This window comes from Ailuropoda melanoleuca, chromosome X, assembly GCF_002007445.2.
Source record: "Ailuropoda melanoleuca isolate Jingjing chromosome X, ASM200744v2, whole genome shotgun sequence".
NCBI classification, from domain to species: domain Eukaryota; kingdom Metazoa; phylum Chordata; class Mammalia; order Carnivora; family Ursidae; genus Ailuropoda; species Ailuropoda melanoleuca.
The window spans coordinates 96,884,414-96,911,512 of NC_048238.1; the positions used below are offsets into that span (position 1 = coordinate 96,884,414).

Genomic DNA, 27,099 nt, shown 5'->3' on the forward strand with positions numbered 1-27,099 from the left:
AGATATAATCATGTCTTCAAGCTGCTAATGTGTAGAAACATGCTGCACCTTGATTTTTTAAAAACATAAGTGAGAACTCTATTTATTTATATGAGTGAGTAGATAAAATTATAAGTCCTGATGAAATATAATTGTTCAATTAATCAACAAGTAAAATAATTTTTTAGGTTATGTGCTGAATGCCCATGCTAGTTCCTAATGATATTTTCAATAATTGCTAGTTTCCTCTCGGTAAGGAAAAATCATCTATCTTAGAGCAGTTTTTAAAACTAAGCTAGTTATACTTTGCTGATACAAGGATTGCCTATTTTGCACATGAATCCTTGGATGTTTAATTTGTTGGGAAGGAATAGGTAGGGGAAACAAGATGAAAAAAGGTAATTGAATAGCAAGAAAATAATATGTAATTGGGCTTCGCTCAATTTGTACTTAACCTGATTATCCCTGATCAATTTTGTATTCTAATTAAGTGTGGAAAAAAGACAATGTTGATAAATTGTGGTCTTTTACATTTCCATGAATTACTTTTTATTCATCATCATAACTACTGATTTGATTAAATAAGGCTTGATATGTTAGAGTTTTTCTGCAAGAATCATATACTTCCAGTTGTTCCCTAAGGACTACAAATGTTTGTTTAAACCCCAATTTTCTATTCAAAAGTCTTAAGGGTTTTCTGAATAAGAAAAATTATGTGTTAAAAATTTAAAATCTAAAGTGAGTACTTTAAGTAATTGAGGATAGCATTAGCATTTTGAAAAATAGAAATGTATCCTCATGAAGTTCAAAATTAGTTTGAATTTCCTCAGCTAATGAAATAGGAATGGTTATCTAAAATATTTATAAAAAGGTTTTTCCTTGTCATTGGAAATAATCAGAATGACAAAAATGGGATGTAGGTATGTCCCACATGGGAAAAAGACTATTACATCAAGAATTGTTTGACAGGGGCACCTGGGTGGCTCAGTGGGTTAAGTGTCTGCCTTCAGCTCAGGTCATGATCCCAAGGTCCTGGGATCAAGCCCCACGTCGGGCTCCCTGCTCCTGCTGAAGCGGGGAGCCTGCTTCTCCCTCTCCCTCTGCTATTGCTCGTGTGCTCTCTCTTTCTGTCTCTCTTGCTCACTCACCCCCCCTCTTGCTCAAATAAATAAATAAAATCTTTTTAAAAAGAGAATTGTTTGACAGTGGCCCTAATGGAATTGATTAGCATGGCTAGATATGTGGGGGAAGATTTTGTTCACCTATGAATAAATGAATATTTATGAGATGACTGGGATCCTGATAGTCTCTGGAAACTGGGACAGGATTCTACAAATCGGCCAAGAACAAGGGAACTATCAATATTACCTTTGTAATTCGGCTTCTATACTTGCCAGACCCTTAGTGGACCAACTGTGAACATACATGGGGGCCCTCATGAGCTGAGGTGTGACGGCAGTGATGTTCCTTGCTGAAATTGTAGATCATTGACAGACAGTGTCCTCATGTATTATTGACACTTGAGCGAAAGAAAAAAAAAAAGGTTTGCAAAATATTCAGGTACAAAGACCAAGGATGGAGGTAGTGAACAGTGGGAGTGGGACTGCTCCTCAGTTGTTTCAAGAGCTTTTATTTTATTTTATTTATTTTTTAAAGATTTTATGTATTTATTTGTCAGAGAGAGAGAGTGGGCACACAACGGGGGGAGCAGCAGGCAGAGGGAGAAGTAGGCTCCCCCGCTGAGCAGGGAGCCCTATGCGAGACTCAGCCCCAGGACCCTGGGATCATGCCCTGAGCCAAAGGCAGACGCTTAACCCACTGAGCCAACCAGGCATCCCATAAAGAGCTTTTAATCAATAAATCTTGGTAATCTTGACAATCTGAATGCACGTCTTTTCAACTCAGACAATTCCTTTCACTCTATTCAATTAGTTTTTGTTGTTTTAGCTGTACTCCAGGATGCCACAACTTAGTATAATATGCTCAGATTCAAGGACTTTGTAGTTGGTTTTCCAGTCTGTTGCCTTTTGAGCTTTTGTATTGGGAGGCTCTGTTTCTTTTTTTTTTTTAAGATTTTATTTATTTATTTGAGAGAGAGAGTGAGAGCGATCATGAGCAAGGGGGAACGGGAGAGGGAGAAGTAGTTCTAACTTTTACATGATGTTTTTTGTGGTTGATTTTTTCTTTTTTTTGTTATTGTTGTTTCAAGTTTTTATTTAAATTCTAGTTAACATAGTGTGTAATATTGGTTTCAGGAGTAGAATTTAGTCATTCATCACTTATATATAACACCCAGCGCTATCACAACATGTGCCCTCCTTAATGCCCATCATCCACTTAGCCCATCCCCTGACGACCTCCCCTCCATCAACCTTCAGTTTGTTCTCTATAGTTAAGAGTCTGTTTCATGGTTTCTCTCTCTCTCTCTCTCTTTTTCCCTTAATGTTCATCTGTTTTGTTTCTTAAATTCTACATATGAGTGACATCATATGGTATTTGTCTTTCTCTGATTAACTTATTTCACTTAGCATAGTATTCTCTAGCTCCATCCATGGCATTGTCAATGGCTGAGTAATATTCCATTATATACCACATCTTCTTTATCCATTCATCAGTTGATGGACATTTTGGCTCTTCCTATAGTTTGGCTACTGTTGATAATGCTGCTATAAACATCGGGGTGCATGTGTCCCTCCAAATCAGTAGTTTTGTATCCTCTGGGTAAATACCTAGTAGTGCAATTGCTGGGCAGGGAAATACAAATCAAAAGTACAATGAGGTATCATCTCACACCTATCAGAGTGGTCGATTATTTTTAGTTATGGTAAGACTATATTTTGTTATCCTAAACATGCCAAGGAATCATCATGTCAGTTTTCATAGTAAAAGACATGTACTCGTCTGCTAGGGCTGCCATAACAAAGTACGACACACTGAGTGGCCTAAACAAAACAGATTGTCTCACAATTCTGGAGGCTGAAAGTCCAAGATCAAGGTGTCCTCAGAGGTAGCTACTTCTGGAGGCTCTGGGGGAGAACTTGTTAATGTCTCTCTCCTAGCTTATGGTAGGTGCCAGAACGCCTTGCCTTGCAGGCATATCACTCCAGTCTCTGTCTCTGTCATCACATGGGCTTCTTCCTGTGTTCCTGTGTTTTCATGCGGTTGTTATAAAGACACCAGTCACTGGATTTAGGGCCCAAGCTAATCCAGTATGACTTCATCTTAGCTTGATTACATCTGCAAAGACCCCATTTCCATCTAAGGTCACATGTGCAGATACCAGGGGTTAGGACTTCAACATCATCTTTTGGGGTATACAATTTAACCCATAGCAGAATACTTTTGGAGTTTTTATTTTTGCTTGTTTCATTTTTCTTGTTAGTTTTTTAAATCATCTATCTTATAACCCATTTTAAAAACTATGAGAATAAGAGGTGACTGTATTGAACATAGCACTGGTATGTCTTCTTATATATTATAAATATTTGCTTATTTATAAATATATATGTATGTTTATATACAGATATACTAGTTTTCACATTGTCAATAAAAGAGTAAATGAAAGTGGGAGTATGTAAAATATTTTCAGAGCATCATTTTTAAGCCTTAATATGTATGTATTCAGGTTCAATCAAATATTCCTATTTTACTTATAATGTTATAAAAGAGCAGCACTCCACAGGGCGCCTGCGTGGCTCAGTCGGTAAGCATCTGCCTTCAGCTCAGGTCATGATCCCAGGGTCCTGGGATTGAGTCCCGCCATCAGGCTTCCTGCTCAGCGGGGAGCCTGCTTCTCCCTCTGGCTGCCGCTCCCCCTGCTTGTGCTCTCTTTCTCTCTCTCGCTCTCTCACTCTCTCTCTCTGACAAATAAATAAGTAAAATCTTAAAAAAAAATCAAAAAGCAGCACTCCAGATTCATCCTAACATGAAGACTCATGCAGTAATTAAGATTCTCAGGTCAGGGGAAGAAAATATGGTTCTGAAGATTTATAATGACTAAATCAACCAATCAAGCTTGTAATTTCAATCATATTCTATTTAGTATATAATGAATACTTTGTGTCCAGGAAACTATACTTAAAATTGTAGGATGTAGGAAGATGAGTAAAATACCATCCCTCTCTTCAAGCAGGGTAAGTACAAAAATAATACTGATACCAGCAGTCTAAGATAAGATGACCACAGATACACATATGAAAGGACCTCTGAACTATGAAAGTAGGAGAGAAAAACAATATTGGAATGATAGGATTTTAGAAGCCCTTTAGTTTACCTCTCAATGCAGAAATCCTTTTAAGAATTCCAGACAAATTATCTTTTAGCCTTAGTTTGAAACCTTACAGTAATGAACCAACGACTTCTCACACAACAGTTCATTCTGCTGTTGGACAGCTCTCACTATCAGAAAGCTCTTACGTTAAAAGGGGGGCTGGGGTGAGAATTTGTATCTAGGTGGCCTGTTTCATTGGCTCTTTAGAACGGAGGCAAATCAAATGAGCTATTAAAAGCAGATGAGTTAAGATTCTAATTCTGCATTAATCTTTGTCCCTGCTCCTTGAATTATTACTACTCCCACTACAGGATATATTTAATCTCATCTCCTAAATGAATTTTTAAAATTCACCTAGAAGCAACTATATATAAATATCCATGATGAAAATGCATGTATGGTACTTTGGATATCTATGGAGAAAACTAATTACAGTTTGCCTCAAGTGTTTTTAAATATTTTAGATCTTAAAAGTTGAGCTTGAAAAATCTATCATATAGGTAGACTTCACTGTCAGATAGTTGAAACTGTGCATTTAGAAAAGGCCAAAGAACAATAAGTACTCTGGCAAAAAGGTAGCTTTGTTTCCCTTAAGTTCCATGATATCTCACAGATTTCTTCCGATGTGGTTCTTAACCCAAGAGTAAATGAGATTGCTTTTGATAAATGTGTATAACGTATGGGTGGAGAGAGTCATCTGTCATACTGGAATCTTGGAAACTTGTTCAACTTTCTTCATAGTAGGAGACTTAATGACCATGGCCTCTCAGAAGAAATGCATTAAATTAATGCAGTTATTAATTGAATCCTGTAAATTGATCAATAATATATATATTTTTATATTATATATGTTTATATAGAATATATATTTATATATTATATATTTATGTATATATTTATATATATTATATATTTTATATATTATATATTATATATATATATAATTATATATTATTATTATATTAATATTTAATATAAATATTATATATAATATATAAATATATTATATTATAATTATATCTAAATTATATATAAATATATATAAATTTATATATAGAATTGATCGATTATATATATATATGATTGGAGATCTCAGTGGCATCACTGATAGCAAAGTAAACTGGTAACAGGGGAATGCCCAGACTACAGTATGAGTGCAGGAGTCAGGAGACCTGACTTGTGGCTCCAGGTCCGTCACTCACTCTGTATGACTTTCAACAGGTCACTTCACCGATCTGAGCTCCAGATTTCCAATCTGTAAAATAGAGTTGAACTAGGTATTTACAAGATCCTTTCTGCCTCTTAAAATTTTATTGATTCTGTGAAAGCATCTGCCTTCGTCTTTGCCACTGTAACAGTGAAAGTCACGATGGCATTAAGCTTCAGAAGGCTTTAAGAAAATATTTAGGAAATTAGAGAGCTTTATGCCTAATATTTTTATTCTTTCTGGCAACAAGAAACTCATTTTGTTCAGCCTCATCAATAGTTTCCTCTCTTCTATGAATTATGCATGCTTTATGATGAAATGTGGAAAGCTAATTTCCCCCTGGTTTCTTGTTTTGTATGGATAAATGATCCTCTCAGGATTTCCATATTAATAACAAGTTCCCACTGACAAAGCACTCACCATAAAATTTTCTTTCTAGTAACTACAGCGTGAGACAAAACAAAATAAAGATACACTTGGTATGTTCATTTCAGAGAAGCAAAAGAGACAGGGCAAAAAAGCTACATCAACTATAAAATCTTGGGCACAATTGACATTTGGAAGTGCTTAACTAGTACTAAAACACAGACTACCAGCAAAATAGTTCTTCTTTTTCCTTGATAATCATTATATGGCTCTAAGAAAAACCTCTAACTTCAGTTCAGTTGATTTCATGGCCTGGCTCTTATGCTTGGTAACTCTCCACTGAGCACAAACAAAAAAGGACACACTCGAAAGTCGCAAACAGCTGGTTTGTGACTTTGTGCTGAGGAGGGAAATATTTTGAAATTACATTATCCCGTGGAGGAACCTAATTATACTTTCCGTTTCTAGCCCCACTCTTATGTGAGGGGGGGTTTAGTTTGCTTGCTTAACTAGACTTATATTAAACTCTGCAGTGGTTTACATCGAGTCCTATTCTTAGATAACCTTTTCGTAAGTGTGAAGCCTTTGGAAAGGAAGGTTCTGAGGCTAACATGTTGGGGCTATCAAGGCAAGTTCAGCTAAGACTCTTAAACTTTAATTGGAATACATTCCCATGCCACATTGATTAGCAGAGATTTAAAATTTGTTTGTAGTATACATGGCTGTTGAGAGTTTGGTGAAACTGGTGTTGAAATCCCCTGTGGTGGGTTCTTAATGTCCTTTCTGGATGAAGTTTGGTAGTATGTATCACAAGCCTTCAAAATGTGCACATCTTTCGATATAGCAATTCTTGAAATTTTTCTTAGGGAAAAATATGGGATAGGTTGAAAAGGATGTTTACCGTAATGTTATTTGTAGTCGTGAAAAATGTAATGTTTTCAACAGGTGGTGCTGGAGCAACTGAATATCCACATGCCAGAAAATGAAGTTGGACTCCTACCTCACACCGTACACAAAAATTAATTCAAAATAGATCAACGACCTAAATATTAAGAGCTAAAACCATTAAATTCTTAGGGAAAAAACAGGGGTAAATCTTTATGACCTTGGATTTGGCAATGGATTCTTAGATATATCATTAAAAACATGAGCAACAAAAGAAGAAAATAGATAAGTGGAACTTTATCAAAATTAAGAACTTTTGTGCATGAAAGGACATTAACAAGACAGTGAAAAAGATAGCCTATAGAGTGACAAAAAATATTTGTAAATCATATCTGATGAGTTTAATCTAGACTATGTAAAGAAGTCTTATAACTCAGCCATAAAAAGACAAACAACCCAACTAAAATATGGGCAAACTACTTTATGATTAGACATGTCTCCAAAGAAGATATACAAATGGCCAATAAGCACATGAAAAGATGTTCCACATCTTTAGTCATTAGGGAAATGCAAATCAACACCACAGAGAGAGATCACTTCATACCCACTAGGTTGGCTAGAATCAAAAAGATAGTAACAAGTGTTGGTGAAGATGTGGAGAAGCAGAGGACCCTTGTACATTGCTGTTTGGAGTGTAAAATAATGCAGTGACTGTGGAAAACATTGTGGCAGTTCCTCAAAATATTAAGCATTAAACATATAAAACATATTAAACATCCACAAAATATTAAACTCTATGATAACATAGAGTCATCATAAGATCCAGCAATTCCACGCCTTGAAAACCAGGACTCAAATAAATACTTGTATGCTAGTGTTCCTTGTGGCATTGTTCAAAATAGCCAAAAGGTGGCAACAACCCAAGTGTCCGTCACCAGATGAATGGATGAAAATGTGTTCTATACATACAATGGGATATTGTTTAGCTATAAAAAGGAATGACGTTCTGGTACGTACTACCACATGGATGAAACTTGAAAACATTGTGCTAAGTGAAATAAGCCAGACACAAAAGGACAGATATATTGCATGACTCCACTTACATGAGATATTTAAAAATAGACAAATTCATAGAGATAGAAAGTAGATTATAGGTTACCAGAGACTGGTGGGAGGGGGAATGGAGAGTTATTCTTAATGTGTATAAAGTTTCTGCTTGGGATGATGAAAAAGTTTTGGAACTAGATAGTGGGAATGGTTGCACATTGTTAATGTAATCAATGCCACAGAATCGCATACTTAAAAGTGGTTAAAATAGCATGTTCTATGTAAAAAACAAAAAAACCTAGTATTTAACACTAACGGATCAGTTAAGCCCTCATTTCTCAGGGTGTTTTATAAAATGTGAATAAGTAAGTGTCCTGAAGAATGAAAGAAGTGGAAGGCCATGGGGAGTCTATGGTCAAATAAGTTTAGGAAAATTGGTTAAAATCATTTCTTTAACATTGTGAAAGCCCAACAAAAGAGATATGGTATAAAGCATTTTTTAAACTGTTTAACTTAAGTTCTTGGTTTGGAGGGTCATCTTGTGAGATTTATGTTATGTAGACCCTTTGGAAAACATTGGGTTAAACAAATTACAGTACACTCATTCCATGGAAATCTGTGCACCCATTAAGAATGATGACATGGTCATATATCACTTGACGTGGAAGGATGTTTATACTTTATTGTAAAGTAAAAAAGCAGTGTGATTAATGGGATTTCATTTTTGTTTTAAAAAAGTATATGTATATATTTTATATGGATATATAACAGAAAAAAGTTTGTAAGGCTGTATGCCAAAATGCTTAAGTCTCTGGGTGGTGGGAAGATGGATGATTTTGTTTTCATTTGTTTTTCTCTTTGCTTGTCTGTATTTTCATATTTTTCCACGTGGAATATTGGTTACTTGTATAATCAAAAAATAATAGAAGTTAAAAATATTTTAGAAACCTATCTGCAGTTATTAATTATACAAGGGAGGGGATGAAGGGGTCAGGACTCCCTTACCGCTTGTTGGACTCTTCACTTCTATTAACTTTCACTGAAGGAGAGTCAAAGAGCCTTTCAACTATTAGAAAGTTCTACTCATGGGGTGCCTGGGTGGCTCAGTTGGTTAAGCAACTGCCTTTGGCTCAGGTCATGATCCCAGGGTCCTGGGATCAAGCCTTGTATTGGGCGCCCTGCTCCGCGGGGAACCTGCTTCTCCTTCTCCCTCTGCCGCTCCCCCTGCTTGTGCTCTCCTGCTCTCTCTCTGTCAAATAAATAAATAAAATATTTTTAAAAAGGAAGAAAGAAAGAAAGTTCTATTCATTCAAAAATGCTTCCTGATATGAACTGCAATCTACCTTCCATCATTTGGTCCTAATTTGTCATAGGGAATGCCACAAAATAAACAAAATCCAGCTCCTAGTAACAAGTATTGGTGAGGATATGGAGAAATAGGACCCTTGTACATTGCTGGTTAGAATGTAAAATAATGCAGTGACTATGGAAAACATTTTGGAAATTCCTCAAAATATTAAACATAGAATTATTATATGATCCAAGAATTCCACTCCTTGAAAACCAGGACTCAGACACTTGTATGCTGTTCCTTACAGCATTATTCACAATAGCCAAAAGGTGGCAACAACCCAAGTATCCATCACCAGATATTTGGCAAGAACGACCATCTTTCTTCTCTAGGTTTGCATTCTAGTCTTTATGAGGTGGTTTCTAGATCTTGTTACCATCCTAGCCATTGGCCTCTGAACGTTTTACAGTTTGTCAATATCCTTCAAGTGTGGTACCCAAAAATGACCACAACACTCCACACGTTTCTTTTCACATCTCATTATCAGTTCCTTAAAAACTGTGATATTCGATTTCTCTAATTAAAAAAGTAATTTCAGAATACTTCCCAGTTCAGTGTGACTGTACTTGAAATCCTATCAGAAGATTATATATGAGATACTCAATTAGCTATTTTCCCATCTTTTAATTTCTAAGCTATATAGACGAATAAAATATTCCAGATCAGTTCCTTATCCAGTCTTCTGCATTTATTAAAACCTTAGTAGAACTTTTTATCAAGCACTGAAAGGAGCATGAGAAGAGCTTTCATACTACTGGGGAGGGCAAGAGAGTTCCTGCAGTCAAGAACCTCTTGTCCTATACCATTTGCTACTCTTTTTTCCCAATCATCGGTTCCAGTTTTTGGACAAGGTCAAGCTGCGTCCAGAGTTACTGGCCTCTCTCTTGACAGGCACCTAACAAGATGACAGTGACAAGCCGGGGTTCATGGTGAATATAATTTCTTGTCTTTGATCTGATCGCAGTTCCCCTGACCAACCTACTTTATACATTGCTCTTCTTTCCAGCCTAATCAATCCTTTGCGCTTTGTCCCTTTTATCCCACATGGCAGGCACTATTTAAAAGATCCTAGTAAACTGTATGTACCAGCTCCAAAGAGCATTAGCCCAATGCCTTCCACCATGCATCAGTGCCTGTGTGCCCAGTTGTTTCGTTTGTTTGTTGTTGTTGTTGTTTTTCACTGCTCCAGTCAGTGGAAGGCAAGCTTTATTGAGGCCCCAGGGCTTGGAGGCTTGGGCAGGAGGCTGCCCCGCAGGCAAAGTAAGGCAGTGGAGGGGGCTTATTTGACCTTCACGCGGCCCAGGATGTTGGCGTGGCCTCACTTTTTCTTGGCGGCAGTTGACGGCACTGGGGTGCAGATGAGAATAACACAGCAGATCGCCCTGTCACAGTTGTATTTCTGCCAGCCAGTGGAGGGAAGGCCCCATGAGGCCACCCCACAGTGAAGCGCCAAGTGCAGGGTGGACTTTCTCTGGATATTATAGCCCAAGAGAGTGGGGCCATCCTCCAGCTCTTTGCCTGCAAAAATCAGATGCTGCTGGTCGGGCGGGGTGCCCTCCTTGTCTTGGATTTTGGCTTTGACATTCTTCGTGATGTCCCTGTGCTCGAACTCTAGGGCAATCGTCCTGCCCATCAGTCTTCGCGAAGATCTGCATCTCTGCATCCACAAGGCTGCCACCGCCACCCCACTCAGCCACCTCATTCTGTGTGCTTCGTTTTTTAGTTTCGCCATCGTAGGGACTGCATCTTGGGGCATAGTTTACACAGGATGTTTAATACATATACTTGCTAAGTGGAAGTAACTTTAAATCTTCAACTTTTGGGGGCATGTGGCTGGCTCAGTTCGGTAGAGGTATGACTCTTGATCTGGTTGTTGTGAGTTTGAGCCCCACATTGGGCATAGAGATTACATAAAAAACATGAAAAAAATTAAAAATCATAAAAATATTTTTAAAGTCTTCAACTTTTTAAGAGTTTTCCGTTTACACTGATTCTTAAAATCAACTTTACTGAGATGTAATTTACATAATTATCACAGATTGCACCCATCTTAAGCTTGCAATCAAGGTGTAGACCACTTCCATTGATGCAGAAAATTGTCCTTTGTAGTTACTGCCTGCCCCCACTGCTGGCTTCAGGTCATGCCTGATCTCCTTTTCTTTCTCACTATAGATTAGATTCTCTTTCATAAAATTTCATATACATATGTAATCCTATAGTAGGTACTCTTTTGTGCCCGGCTGGTTTTCTTAGAATGTCCTTAGACCATCCATGCTGCTTCCCATATCAGTAGCTCATTGCTTTTTATTGCCGAGTCGTATCTCATTGGAGGTATAAGGCACAACTGGCTTGTCCGTTCACCTTTCAATGCACATTTGGGTTGTTTCCAATTGGGGGCCATTATGAATAAAGCTGCTACGAATATGTGTGTTTAACTTGTGTGTGGATGTATATTTTAATTTCTCTCGCATAAATACCTAGTAGAATTGCTATATTATAATGGTGAGTGCATGTTTACCTTTATTAAGAAATCGCCAGCCTGTTTTCCAAAGTGATTTCACCATTTTATACTCCCACTAGCAATGCGTGCTCATTTAAGTAGTTCATGTGTGTGGTTCATTTAAACAGCGTTTTCATTTTGAGATCCTGCTTTTCTAAAGGATTTGTTGTGTTAAATGTTGCTTAGGATAGGAGAGCCGTCAGTGAAAGTAAGGAAATGTGTTTAAATATGTTTATTTTATTTAAAAAATGTTCATCGGATTATATTTGTTTTCAAAGAATTTACCTTGTAGGTCTTGGGTTTTGTTATTTGGCCAAATGCAATTATTCATTACTGTTTAAATGATCAGCTAAAGGGCATACTTCCTTCATTTTTTAAAAAAGATTTTATTTATTTGAAAGAGAGCACAGCAGGGGGAGTGGCAGGCAGAGGGAGAGGGAGAAACAGGCTTTCCGCTGAGCGGGGAGCCCGATGTGGGGCTCAATCCCAGGATCCTGGGATCATAACCTGAGCCGAAGGCAGACACTTAACCACCTACTGAGCCACCCAGGCACCCTGGCATACTTCCTTCAAAAGATAATCCCAGTTGATTTAGAGAATAAACTGACCTGACTTCTCCAGAGTCTTCTAAAATTCTTAGGAATAGCTTCATATGACTTCCCATCTCTTTTATTTAATGTCAAGATAAATTCATAGATAAATCATACTCAAAGAAAAGCTATGACCTGCTGTGCTCCCAGTAACATAGTAAATGCGTATATGGCCTCCCAACCTCCCTCACTTACTGGCAAGAGAAGGGTCTGACTTTAGAGTTAGTGGGTATCTGGAAAGCTATGAAGCGTGGTATCGGCCTTTGGCTCTTGATGACAAGAAAGGAATTTTTTTTAAAAAAAATGAAACAAAACACTAGATGTACTTGGTCTATTTCACCTTATCCAAGAGCCAAGGGTTTATAGAGCGCACGTTACCAAGCAACAGGCTTTGCTAATCTCACTTGAGTGAATAGGAACGCCAGTGTAAGTGCCGGGGTTGTTTGAGTCTTGTCTGGGACTCTTCAAATGCTGGGCAAGAGAAGGAAGCCATTCATGTACTAGAAAACGTGGTGCCTCATTCACCAGACCATCGACTAAAGGATTTTGATCTCTCCTTTTCTACATTGTGAAATTGGGAGTAGTGTGCTCGCCTCTAGGGATTTCTATCTGATCACAGATGGTCTGCACAAAACAGATTTAGTACCGCTTCCCTCTGTGATCTAGGACCCGCATTAACACATCACATTTGTGGGCTATTTGGGGTCATTCGGCAATGCCCGCCATGCACCAGAGAACTGACCCCTCTGCTCCTCCCTCTTTTGTTTCCGTGGGAACCTTTTCTTTCATCTTCAATTTTCTCTGAGCCATTTAAAGATATTATTTACTGTACACAAGAGTTCATCTTTCCTTTATAAATCAAATATTGAAGGACCACACCAACGCGCACATCCCAGGGTTACTACATTATATTGACCTTTTCCTGCTTGTAAGCCTTTCACGGAACCTGGAGTCATCTGTGTGACTTTGTGGAATTATTAGTCAGTGGTAACTGAAACCGTGGAAAGACATATCTCCAGTTCAAATTCTTCGATTGAGTGCTTCAGAGTCCCATAGTGTTTCCTATGAACGAAATGGCTTTTTTTAGAAACGAAGCACACTCCTCAGGAAGTTGAATAGCAGGAGTGCGCTGTGAGAGACAAAGCAGGTTAGGAGAACCTAGGCGCTGTGTCTCTGCTGTTGTATTAGTTATCGTATTTATATTCTGCTTCTTTCCCCGAAGGATGTGAAGTGGAGGAAATTAAAGTTGACACGGTTTGTCTTCGTTTCTTCCCACCTTGCTTTCTGCTGCCTGTTTCCCTCCAGCTGCCTCGGTGCCAGCCTCCCCTCCTCCGCTGGTATCTGCCCAGGTTTGCCCTTGGCCAAAACTCCCATCCCATGCGAAGAGAAAGGAACCCTCCTACGCTAGTGGTGGGAACGCAAACTCAGGCATTCAGTGTGGAAAACAGTATGGCAGTTCCTCAAAAAATTAAAAATAGAACTACCAGGGCATATGAGTGGCTCAGTGGGTTAAGCATCTGCCTTTGGCTCAGGTCATGATCCCAGAATCCTGGGATCAAGTCCCGCCTCGGGCTCCCTGCTCAGCGGGGAGTCTGCTTCTCTGCCCCTCCCCTGGCTCATGCTCTCTCTCTCTCTCTCTCTCTCTCTCTCTCTGTCAAATAAATAAATAATCTTTTAAAAAAATAGAACTACCCTATGATCCAGTACTTCCACTACTATGTATTTACCCAAAGACACAAAAACACTAATCTGAAGGGATACATGCTCCCCTGTGTTTTTAGAAGCTTTATTTACAATAGCCAAGATATGAGAGCAGCCCAAGTGTCCATGAGAGATGAATGGATAAAGATTGGTGTGAATATATACGTATATTCGCACACACATATACACACAATGGGATATTACTCAGTCATCAAAAAGAATGAAATCTTGCCATTTGCAATGACATGGATGGAGCTAGAGGGTATAATGCTAAGTGACATAAGTCAGTCCGAGAAAGACAGATATCACAGGGTTGCACTCAGATGTGGAATTTAAGAAGCAGAATAAGCAAACAAAGAAAACAAGAGACAAACCCAAAGACTCTTAACTCTAGAGAACACACTGCTGGTTACCAGAGGGGAGGTGGGGGGGGGATGGGGACTGAGGAGTGCGCTTGCGGGGACGAGCCCCGGGTGAGGTGTGCAAGTGTTGGCTCTCTCTGTTGTACGCCTGAAACTAATACAACACGGTACATGAACCACACTGGAATGAAAAAAGAAAACCCCATCCTAGCAAGTCTGAAATCAATGTGGGCATTCTGATTAAAGTTCTTCACGGCAAATTTAAGGGCACCGATGAATTTAACCCCAGGGAGGGTCATTTATATTTTAAAGCAGTAATTCAGTTCTAACCTCAGCCGTTGACATTGGTGGGGGGCAGTGGTCAGGGGATGATGTAGCTGGGAGCGTGTCCCTTTCCTGCCCTCTCTCCAGTGCTCCCCCCAGCACAACGAAGAGTGGGCGGAAGCCATGGGCCTTCTCTCCTCTGTCCCCATTATTGTTCCCATGTGTTTGGGAGCAAGCTGAGACTTGAGAGGGTTACGTAATGCCCAAGTTTCGTCCTGGGGACAACAGAGGCACCTTTAGCAAAAGTATCTACTGTGTATAATAGCTCAGCTCCCCGGCACATGCGAAGCACACAATTTTACAAAGTGCTTGTTGTGTTTGTTCTTGTTTACCAACTGGCGTCGGAAAGGAAGAGGCCAATCCTAGGTACCTTCCTGTCTCCCTTTCTAGGCATTGATGGCATGCCATACTGCGCCTCCACTTACACCAGTGTTACAAAGCTTCCTTTAAAATAACTTTAAGTGGGAGGAAGTAAGTTGATTCAAGCAGAATCATTAGGTATCGGGTAGTATGTGGATATGGCAGTGATGGTGACAAGTAAGGTCAAACTCTGTCGTGGAGCAGCCACTCTAATACCGTACTGTGAAATATTAATATTAATGATTAATATTACTATCCCCCCTACTCCCAGCACTCCTGATCCCCTCCAGCCTGCTCTACTTTTTCTTTTTGCTGTAGCACATACCACCTTCTTTTTTTTTTCTTTTTAAAGATTTTATTTATCTATTTGAGAGACAGAGAGAGCACAAGCAGGGGGAGCAGCAGAGAGGGAGAAGCAGGCTCCCCGCTGAGCAGGGAGCTGGATACAGAGCTCCATCCCAGGACCCTGGGATCATGACCTGAGCCGAAGGCAGACTCTTAACCCACTCAGGCGCTCTAGGACTTATCACCTTCTAACATTTTTTGTAGTTTACTTACTATCTTTATTGTTTGTCTCTCTTGGCTGGAACATAAGCTCCTCCAGGGCAGGAATCTTGTTATGGTTTTGTTCGTTAAGTGAACACAGTGCCTAAAACAGCGCATGGCCTATTGGAGATGGTCACTACATATGTGATGACTGACCGAATGAATGACCGTGGCATCGGCCATCCTTTATAATCTGGTCCTGCTCTATTTTCCAGCCTCATCTCTCGTCATTCTCCTCTCTGTGTGTCATTGAGGCCAGCGGAGTCCTGTGCACACTCTTTGCTCCCCCATCTCTGTGCATTTACTTATACTCTTTCCTCTGCCCTGAGTAAATAATCACAGATCTATGCAAAGATTTGTTATAAAAACGTTCATCACAGTCTGAGTTTGTATCGGTGAAAAATTCGAAACAGACTCAATATCCATCCATCAGAGTTAAGTTCGAGAAATCACAGTAACTCCCACTTGATGGAGGACAGTTTGGTGCCATCTATCAAAATTACAAATGCGCCTAGCCTTTGAATGAGCAATTCTGCTTTTCGGAGTTTACCCCACAGATACACTTGCTCATATACCAAATGGATGTGTGTTGGTGACCCACTGCGGTGCTTTCGTCACTCCTATTAGACACAGCAGTGACAGAACTCATTAAATTATTATGTGGAGCTATATTTATTGACGTGGGAAAATCATAATGGCTGGCATTAATTCAGGCACTGTGATAAGTGCTTTTACATATTTTTATCTCATTTAATCCTCAGAACAGCCCTGTGAGGTAGTTACTATAATAGTCCTCATTTTACAGAGGAGGAAATGGATTCAGGGAAGTGAATTTACTAATCCAGGGTCAGACAAGTACTAAGTAGCAAAGCTGAGATGTCTGAAATAGATTATGACAAAGCAATATGTACACTATGACCCACTTTTGTAAGAAAAAATACATATAGGGGCGCCTGGGTGGCTCAGTTGGTGAAGTGTCTGCCTTCGGCTCAGGTCAGGATCCCAGGGGTCCTGGGATCGAGTCCCGCATCGGGCTCCCCCTGCTCTGTGGGGAGCCTGCTTCTCCCTCTGCCTGTCACTCCCCCTGCTCGTGCTCTCTCTCTCTCTTTATGACAAATAAATAAAATCTTTTAAAAAATACATATAGATATATAAATGTATAGATGTGCATATAAAAAGCTTGGAAAGAAACATATCAAAATATTAACAGTAGGCTGATGCGACTGTGGGCGGTTTCTCTCTTCTTCTTTTTGCTTGTAATTTTCTGATCGTTTTGTTACATTTGGGGGCACTCGGAGGGAGGAAGTGCCACCAGGAGGCATGAATTACTGGGGTCATTTTAAAGATGACTGCGTTTGAAGTTTGGCGGTAGTGCGGAACAGTGACACAGATTTATTTATGGGAAGTGTTTCTAGACTGAGAGGAGAAACACCAGTGGGGAGGGAGTGCTTGCCCAAAGGGAAAGAGGGTGGCTCCTGGGACCAAGTGGCAACCTTGAGGAGGAGCTCCCTGTCCCCATGAGGCTGAGGGGTGGGGGAAAGGCAGAGAACCGGGAGAGGGCGAGAGGGCGAGGCAAAGAGGGAGATGCGAGGGCCTTCCTGCCCAATGACCTGTGTCCTATGGCTGAAATCCAAAGCTGGCCCCCGACTGAGGGTGGTCAGGCGGAGGGGGCTGGGTAGGGGATCTGAGGAGAGGGAGAGGATTTGGAACAATCGCTGAGAGAAATGTGATACAGATATATAAAAGGACTGCCTCGCAGCCCATGGGGCCCCGCTGAGGCTGGCTGGCCTGGCTTTGTCGTGGAGCCAACTGCGTGACCTTCTCCTGCGATAGCCAGGAGCCTGGGAGTGCGGGGTGGAGAGAATGGATGGTGGGACTTCCGTCGGGCTGGGAATTGGCCGAGCAGGTGCTGCCCAAGGTCACTGGGAGGGTGAGTCCAGGGGTCAGTGGTAGCTGGCGTGGCTAAACGGCTGGTCACGGCCCGACTCGGAAGGAGGAAAGGGTGCCAGCAGGCTACTGATGGCCTCTGGGAAAGCAGAAGGGAGGAAGGACAGGCTGGTGGCCACGGGGGCCCCGAGAGTGCCAAGGGAGACCAGTAGGAAGCGGGGGTCAGGGGGGCGTTCCTGAGTCTGAGATGTTGAGGCCTCTCTTACGGAGGCCTGGGAGGAAGTGGGAAGGGCAGCGGGAAAGCGTGCAGATAAAAGGGTGAAGAGGGCATTAAAATAGCGCCTAGCTGATGGACGACAGTTTGGCAGTATCCACCAAAATTCCAAAGGCACGTTCCCTCTCAACCAGCAATTCCGCTTGAAGGAGCTTCTCATCCAGATATACTTACTTGCTTTTGTGCGAGATGAATGTGTCAAGTGAGTCATTGCAGCAAGGAGGGGACAGCCACGGGTTAGAAGCACCCAAAGGTTCAGCTGTAGTGCCTTAGTTCAACGCATTGTGGTTCATAAAATGGAATGCTAGGTAGCTGAAAAAAGGAGGACGTTTCTCTTATTAAGTGGAAGGAGCGAGGTAGAGATCAGTTGGAATAGTTCTCAGTCTATTTGCTCACGCATGCATAAAACACCTCCTTGAAGGACACATAGAAAATTGTTCAAACAGGTCGCCTCTGAGGAGAGAGAGCTGTTGGCTGGGTGACAGGATTTATTTGGAAAGCAACTTTTCACTTGTCTTTTTGTGTTGTAGCTTTTTTCTTTCTTTTTTCTTTTCTTTCTTTTTTTTTTTTTTTTTTTTTTTTTCTTTTTNTGTTCAAACAGGTCGCCTCTGAGGAGAGAGAGCTGTTGGCTGGGTGACAGGATTTATTTGGAAAGCAACTTTTCACTTGTCTTTTTGTGTTGTAGCTTTTTTCTTTCTTTTTTCTTTTCTTTCTTTTTTTTTTTTTTTTTTGCTTTTGCTTTATGGACATGTAATTGACAACTAATTTGTATATACTCAATGTATACAATGTGATGTGCCTTTTGAATTTTGAGCCATGTGAATGTATTACTTAGTGAGGGACTAAACTAACTAAAAAATTATACATAAGCATATATCTATCTATGTATAATTTGGAGCTCTCTTCTAGATATCTATTAAATCATTCAAATAAAAGCACAACAAAAACTCCCACTGGAGAGTTTGCTTCAGACCAGTCAGTTTGCCAGGGTAATGGGTGGGAATTTGGCCGTGATGAAATTGACCGTGTGTCAAAATAATTGCTGAGCCTGGGTGACGGGTAGCTGGCGGTCCATTTTCATCTGCAACATGAAACCACCACTGTAGTAGGGCAAAAAATGCTCACGTCACAGCCATTTCATGCAGTTTAAGCTAATGGTGTTCTCATTATTTTTGTAAATTTTCCATAATATAAAAGTTTTCAAAGAAAGGAAAACAGATGAGCTCCCACCAGGCTCTTGCTGGGAATATTCATGTTCTTTCTCTTCCCAGCTCTTGTATCTTGTAATTGAGTGGAAATTCCCATTCCCCCATCGCTTTCTGAAACAGCAGTACTGCCTCCCTGATTCCCTTTATTCCAGGACCCGGTACTATTCTCAGGATTTTTCCTGTTAACAACAACCTCTCCCTACCCTGATGTGTGTTAATTGGGTACCACCTTATCCTTACTGCTGGTAAAGCTCATCGTGTTCTCAAAAAATCACTTCTTTAGTTTCTTATGATCACTTGATGTTCTCTTCCTTCCTTGCAGTCTATTATTAGCCAACCCAACTCATCTGGGGCCATGCCCTTACCCAAGTTACGTATAGTTATCAATCTGGGGGCTGATGTCTCCAGGACATTCAGTATACAGCCCTGCCAAGTTCATCCTATGCCATCAGTAAGCACACTTGTGTTCAACCTTGCAGCCTTAAGTTGTTTTGCTTATGTCTGTGCTTCTTCTGTTACCTCAGAAGCTATGGTGGCTTTGGCCTGGCCCCCAACACCTGCTAATCCGTGCCTTGTTGTCTGTCCTCAGGGGGCAGGTGGCTTCCCCTTGCTGCCTGCATCTTCCCTATGTCCCACAGTCTGTCCATCAGCCCTGCTTTCACAGCTCACCAGCACCCCAGCCCACCAGTTCCCCCAACTTGAAGCCTCCCCTTTACCTCCTCTGGAGACAGCCTCGTCTGGCCCCCTTGCCCAGGCAGTCTGGGTTTAGCATACCTTCCCTGTGCTCTCGCAGCTTCCTTTATCACACCGAAATGTGCTGGCCTCTTTTTTTGTCCCATCCGTCTCAGACTATGAGCTCCTGGGTTAAGGATCAAGACCACGTGTTACGCTCCCTTGAATAGCTCACACGGAGCACAGCATTGGGCACGTGGTTAAATGCTCAAAATAATCCTTTTTTACAATTTTAATGTGAAATACTTTCAATGTACAGGAAATTGTATGCAAAAATGGTAAAAAGAACTTTCGCATGCCCTTTATCAAGATTCATCTGTTGTTGGCATCTTGTTAATATTGACCATTCTCCCTACACACACACACACACACACACACACACACACACACATTTTTGCGTGTGAAGCACTGAGAGTGAATTGCAGACATCATATTCCTTTGCCCCCAGTACTTCAATATGTATTTCCTAAGAACAAGGACATTCTATTAGATAGACACAGTAAAGCTGGCAAATTCAAGAAATATAACACTGATACACCATCCTATTATATCATCTACAGGTCATATTCCAATTGTGCTCATTGTACAGGTCATATTCCAGTTGTGCTCATTGTCCCAAGAATGTCCTTCATAGCTATTTTTGTTCTGGTCCGATGTATTTCCTTGTTGTGTCTCTTGATTCTCTCAAGTGTCCTTCAATCTGGAACAGCCCCCAGCCTTTCTTTGTCTTTCATGACATCAACCTTTTAGAAGAGTATGGGCCAGTTATTTTGTAGAATGTTCCCTAGTTGGGATTTGCCTGATGTGTCCTCATGATGAGAGTAAAACATAAAAGGCCGTATGATGATTGTTGGTGATGTTAACTTTGATTAATTGGTTAAATGCCTCCATGTTTTTCCACCATAAAGATATGATTTTTCACGGGGCACCTGGGTGGCTCAGTCGGTTAAGAGTCCAGCTCTTGATTTTGGCTCAGGTCATGATCTCAGGGTCTTGAGATCAAGCCCCACATCGGGCTCTGTGCTGGGTGTGGAATCTGCTTGATTCTCTCTCTCCCTCTCCCTCTGCTCCTCTACCCCCCTTCCTGTCTAAAAAGAAAAAAGATACAACTTTTTTTTCCATACTTAATAACTAATGTATGAGGAGATACTTTGAGACTACATAAATAACATGTTTCTCATAAAACTTTCTAATGTTAGGATCATTGACGACTCTTGCCTGAATCAGTTTTTACTATGGTGGTGGCTCATTTGTCCTACAGAAGGGACGCCTCCTTTGCTAGGACAGCAGCCTCTGGTTGGCTGCAAGAGTGAAGTCTAAGTGGAGACAAGCCGGCAGTGCTTGGAAACCTTAACCGAGGTCAGTTCTCCTCTAAGCCCTGCTGGCCTTTGTCGGGACCCCAAATGGACTCCATGGCCTTCCCAGGATGGTCTCCATCCTGAGGGCCCATAGCAGTGGCTTGCTAGTCGGCCCCAGGCCTGCCTCCTCTTATTATTTTCCATCAAACTTGGGAGCACAGAAGGTAACATTGGGGGGCATTCTTGCCTTCCATTTTGACTTATTTGAAAAACATAAAACAGAACTCAGGATTCCACCCAACCTCTTCCGCCATTCTGGAGACCCACATTTTTAGGCACTGGGATCAAGGCATCATTTTCACGTGGGTTCCTATACAGAAAAGGAAAGTCGCCATGTCTACATGGAAGGGAGAGTGAAGTACACGGTAGAGCTATTTTTGTTTGGGGACTGTATTTGTTTCCTGGGACTTCCATAACCAATTACCACAAACGGGGTGGTATCACACACTAGAAATTCATTCTCTCACAGTTCCAGAAGATAGAGTTTGAAATCAAGGTGTGGCAGGGGCATGCTCCCTCGCAAGCCTCTAGGGTAGGATCCTTCCTGGCCTGTCCCAGCTTCTGGGAGCCCCGGGTGTTTCCTGGCTTGTGGCTACATGGCTTCCGTCTCTGCCTCCATCCTCCTCTAGCTGTCTTCCCTCTGTGTCTGTGTGTGTCTTCACGTGACATTCTCTTGGTGTCTGTGTCTGCTTCCCATTTCCCTCTTCTTATAAGGACATCAGTCATATTGGATTAGGGCCCACCCTAATGACGTCATCTTAACTTGATTACATCTGCAAAGACCCTATTTCCATAAGGTCACATTCACAGGTACCCAGGGTTGGGGCTTCAACATATCTTTTTGGGGGACCTGATTCAACCCGTCACAAGAACCATGTGTGAAATCCAACCCATTTGAGAACAGGAAGTGGAGTGCTGTTCACTGTAATGCTTCACCCAGTACCGTAGAGCTCTCCGTCCGTGCTGCTCACTTCGGTCTAGGTTGGCTTGCCAATATGTGAGCAAGGAGAATGAGATAGGCAGAGCATCCTCAGCCCCCTTGAACTAGAGTTTGGACATAATTTTCAAGTGATCGCGAGCTCATTATGTGGCCATTACATAGAGGACAACAGTAGAGAACGATAACAGTGTGCAAGGCTCTGGCTCCTGCACTCATTCCTAGAATTCTCATAATTGTGATAGAAATAGATTTGTTACCTTTTGACAGATGGGGAGCATGAGACCCAGAGAGATGAAGTGACTGATAGGAAATTTCACACAGGGCAGGATCATGTCTATGAAGCATAAAGCCTCGCCCCATGGCAGGCACTCAGTAAAGATTTGTTGCCTGAATGAGTGAATGAATGACTAAATCTGAGGCAGTATCTCTGGTCTTCATTTTCTTGTCCATTCTTCTTTCCACCATCCCTCACAAATGACTGCAGACTGAGGTGTGGTCCCAAGACAATGGAGTATAGAAGTGACTGGGTCGATTTCAGATTCGTTTGCTCTATTTAATAACCTTCTGAATTCTGTGGTAAAGAGCATGTCAGTCTAATGTTCTTTTCCTGCTCCACTTCTGATAAACTGATCAAGACGCCATTTTGTCAAGATACTTAGGCACTGGCTTTAATTTTGCTTGAGCTACATAGTTGTCTAAAAATTATAAAATTTTGGGGGGCGCCTGGGTGGCACAGTGGTTGAGCGTCTGCCTTCAGCTCAGGGCATGATCCCAGCGTTATGGGATCGAGCCCCACATCGGGCTCCTCTGATGTGAGCCTGCTTCTTCCTCTCCCACTCCCCCTGCTTGTGTTCCCTCTCTCGCTGGCTGTCTCTATCTCTGTCAAATAAATAAATAAAATCTTTAAAAAAAAAAAAAGAAAAAGAAAAGAAAAATTATAAAATTTGGGGGGCACCTGGGTGGCTCAGTCATTAAGCATCTGCCTTCGGCTCAGGTCATGATCCCAGCGTTCTGGGATGGAGCCCCGCATCGGGCTCCCTGCTCAGTGGGAAGCCTGCTTCTCCCTCTCCCGCTCCCCCTGCTTGTGTTCCCTCTCTCGCTGCCTCTCTCTCTGTCAAATAAATTAATTAATTAATTTTTAAAAATAGGTAAGAGAAAATCAGATTTTTTAATAAATAAATAAGAATAAAAATTATAAAATTTTTTGTATTTTAAAATATAAATTATAAAATTATATTTGCACTAAAGGCAGGCCTTAGCACATACACAGTTTTTACTGTAACAATGTACCAAGGAAGTAAAGAATTCAGCATGTTACCCTCATATCTTTGAAAAAGAATATCGATATTCCCTTACACCCATTTCTGAGTCTCCGTCAGCATCACTGAGGTAGCCAGGAAAGGTCCTTCAGCCTAGCCAACAAGGACTCATTAACACGGTGCTAGACCCATATGCTAGGTCTGGGGTAGGGGTGGGGGGGAAGAGAAGGCAGCTTTTTCAAGGAGCTTCCGGTCTAGTGAACCGCGTGGCATCCCCATGGGAAACCGTGAGCAAAGAGAAGGTGACACTTGCTAAAGCACTGGACAAACCCTGTAAGGCAGGTATTACCCCTATTTAACAGATGAACAACCTGAGGAACAGAGAGGTCAAGACAACTTGCCCAAGATCACATGGCCAGTAAGTGGTAGAACTAGGATTTGAACCCTAAGAGAATAAGATGAGACGGCTTCGAGTCAAGCGTTGGGTTGCCTGGGCCGGATGAGATGCACTCAAGAAATTTCAGTGAGACGCGTGGAATCTAAGAAGGCCGAGTGGGGGCCTCTGGGAGATAGGGGGTGTCAGGAAACTGGCAGCCAGCAGCAGGTGCTCCCATGCCAAACGCCCATAGAACCTGCCATTACAGCCACCTGTTCCCACTGAAGGGCCCAGGCGCGGCCCATCTCTTCCTCTGGTGTATTTGGGAAGGTGGGGAGGAGAAGCTGGGTGCCATTTCTCCCTTCAACTCAAACTGGCCCCTCCCTGAGGCTAGCTGAACTGTTTCTCTTCCAAGTGCCTGACCTCCTGGGGCCCTTTCTCAACCCAGAAGCACAGCTCCCTTTGAGCTGAGAGGAGCTTCTCATTCCAGAGCCGCAAGACCCCCACACCCCCCTGGCCTGCCCTCTCCCTCCTTTCCTACCCTTACGCTTCTGTTCACGTAGAAGGCACGAAAGGAATTTAACGTGTTTCTGCTTTTTTTTTCCATGGCAGGGAGAAGAGCTGGCCTAGTCAGACATAGAATCTTCCTGGTCTGCTCAAGGCATTGCGAAACAGCCTGGGTCTGAGACATCAGATCTGTGGAGTAAAAGAAAAGAAGGGCACATTCCATCTCGGACTTCCCCCGTTCCCCCCCCTCCGCCCCCGTGAAGAAAAGGAAAAGTTTCTTCTTAAGTCTGTAGTTCTGATTCTCAACAGTTACGGTGTTTGGGGGTGGGGAGGTGGGGTAGGGTTCTCTCAAAAGAAAAATGGGCTAAATGAAAGGTTTCATAGGCCACTTAAAAGAAATGCAGAGGGACGCCTGGGTGGCTCAGTCGGTGAAGTGTCTGCCTTCGGCTCAGGTCATGATCTCAGGGTCCTGGGATCGAGTCCCACATCGGGCTCCCTGCTCGGCGGGGAGCCTGCTTCTCCCTCTGCCTGCCTCTCTCCCTATTTGTTCTCTCTCTCTGACAAAGAAATTTAAAAAATATGTTTTAAAAAAATAAAAAGGATAAAAAAATAAAAGAAATGCAGAATTGTGCTCGGATTTTTTTAGACTTTTTGTTTTGAAATAAGGATAGATTCACAGGAAGTTGCCCTTCACCCAGTCGCCTGCACTGATTACATCACACATAATCGTAGTACCATGTAAAGCCCAGAAAATTGACACAGGCACGATGTGTGTGTATAGTCGTATTTTTTGTTACATGTATAGATTTGTGTGACGACCACCACAATCAAGGTAAAAAAAAAAAAACTATTCTGTCACGACAAAGATCTCCCCGGTGTATCCCTCTGTAGTCACCCCACCGCCATCCCCACCCCCACCGCCATCCCTAACCTCTGAGAACCATTAATTTCTTCTCCCATCTCTATAATCTTGTACTTTAAAAACTACAGTTCCATTATCAAAATGAATTGGCCCCTCCAGCTTTCACAGAATCTCGGGCTCGAAGGAGTGACTTCTCCAGCCTGATTTCCCACCCCATGCCCAAATTCCCTCTACAGTTCTCCCAAATGCCCACCCAGCCAGTACAGCATGCAAACCAGAACCTTCTCCAGGATCCTGAGGTATGTGATATAAATATTTGGAGCAAGGACATCGTTTCCTCCTACAAACTTGTAATTATCAAAACTCTTACCCTTAGATTATTACAAAAGGCTCGCCCGTGTGCTGATTTTCCCATCACAAGCTGTTCTATCCCAAACAAGCATCTCTTTTTTCCATTCTTTTACCTACTGAGAGGGATGAGAGGCAGGAAGCCTCACAGAAAATTCCAGAAATCCTTTCCTTACTGATAGGTTCAATTGTCTGGCCTCCAGCAGTTGGGGCCTTTTAAATCTAAGTGGCACATGTGTGGAATTAATTTCCCATCTGATTGTAACTGTGTTATCTCCATGATCTATCTACAAGTCATCCTGGGGGGAGATAATCCAAACTGGAGCCCAACTGCCCCGGAGCCCAACTCCCCAGGACTCACTCGAAGGGCCTCAGAGAGCTTCGCAGGGCACTCTGCAGCCCGGCACATCAAAAATGGCTAGGATTAATTTGGCTCCCCCACCTCCTCTCCCCTGGACTGTTTTAAAATCTTTCCACTTTGCACAAACCGAACTTGCTCTTCACAAAGAGCACCTTGTTCTCCTCCCCGGAGAGCAGCACAAACACAAGTCCAGACTCAGACCCATTAAGATGTGCCCTTTAGAAGAGATGACTTCAAAGGACAGAGGTGGGGAGGGCACCTGATTTGGGGGCCGGGAGACACTCCAAGCTAAGGAATACCCTCCTCCTTCTTGAAAGTACCATAGCTCCCCACCTTCTGAGTGGGGCTCCTGCCTTCCAGAACATTCCGCACTTCCCCTTAGGTGAGGAGAGTATGAGCAGCAAGGGGGGGAAGGAGAGACTACAGCTAGCTGTGTGTCGCACCCCGAGTGCCATTGCTCTTTTCCTCCCGAAGGCTAGCGGCCGGCAGCCTGCGCGGCGAACGCAGCTACTCGCGGCTCAGTGTTTTCACCTTTGCCAAATAACCTGCGTGTGTAATTTGTCATTTCCAAAGTGAAAACATATCTCCAACTGCTTTAATAATCCTCACATTTGCTTGGCTGCTTTGTTTTTTTTAGGGGGTAATTTCTGTGGCTCCTCTTGGGCTGTATCTTCAACCTTCGGGAGCTGGCTAGCCCCCCCCCCACCCCGCCAGTTCACGGTCAAGCTGCTAGGGCTCTGCCCCTTGCTCCCTGGGAGGCCTCCTGCTGGGAGGCAAGTCACTTCCACCGTCCTGGCCTCAGTTTCCTCATCTGCGAAAGAGGGATAAATAACGACTGCCCTCCTAACCTGACAAAGGAGGTCATTTAGATAAACCCACTAGCAGCATCTTTGTGCAAGTTTCAGAGGGAAAATGTAGTGATCAACACATTCAAATGCAGCATTAAAAATATTGTTTTAGGGCACCCGGGTGGCTCAGTCAGTGAAGCATCTGCCTTCGTTCAGGTCATGATCCGGGGGTTCCTGGGATCGAGCCCCACGTCGGGCTCCCTGCTCAGCGGGGAGCCTGTTTCTCCTTCTCCCTCTGCTGCTCCCCCTGCTTGTGCTCTCTCGCTGTCTGTCAAATCAATAAATAAAACCTTTTTAAAAATATATTGTTTTAAAATGTTCTTCAATGTTTAGGAAAACGTTCTCTTTTTGTAATTCAGATGGTTACTTCTATTCATTTTTTACTACTTTTTTAAAATTTTAATTCCAATATAGTTAACCTACAGTGTTACAGGAGTTTCAGGTGTACAGTATACGATTCAACAAATCTGTGCCTGACTCAGAGCTCATCCTAAGTGTCCTCTTTAGTCCGCGTCACTAGTCCGCCCAGCCCCCACCCACCTCTCCGCTGGTAACCATCAGTTTGCTCTCCATAGGTAAGAGTCTGCTTCTTGCTTTGTCTCTCCCCCTCGTTTTCTCCTTTGCTCATTTGTTTCTTAAATTCCACATATG

At 42.1% G+C, this 27,099-nt stretch overlaps 1 protein-coding gene across 7 annotated transcripts in view; it reads left to right on the forward strand.

The window, feature by feature from the left end:
• The window catches only part of LOC105237425 (protein FAM122A-like), a 63,534-nt gene extending 39,083 nt beyond the window's left edge, over nt 1–24,451 (forward strand). For 6 of the 7 annotated variants that reach the window (XM_034649459.1, XM_034649462.1, XM_034649460.1 and 3 more), the window contains one exon: nt 6,768–8,957. In XM_034649459.1, the coding sequence (XP_034505350.1) occupies nt 6,768–6,845 (78 nt within the window). In that variant the 3' untranslated portion in view covers nt 6,846–8,957. Of the gene's footprint in view, nt 1–6,767; nt 8,958–24,134 lie in introns of those variants that run through there. The other variant, XM_034649464.1, reaches the window with a different exon arrangement.
• The last annotated feature ends 2,648 nt before the right edge of the window (nt 24,452–27,099 follow it).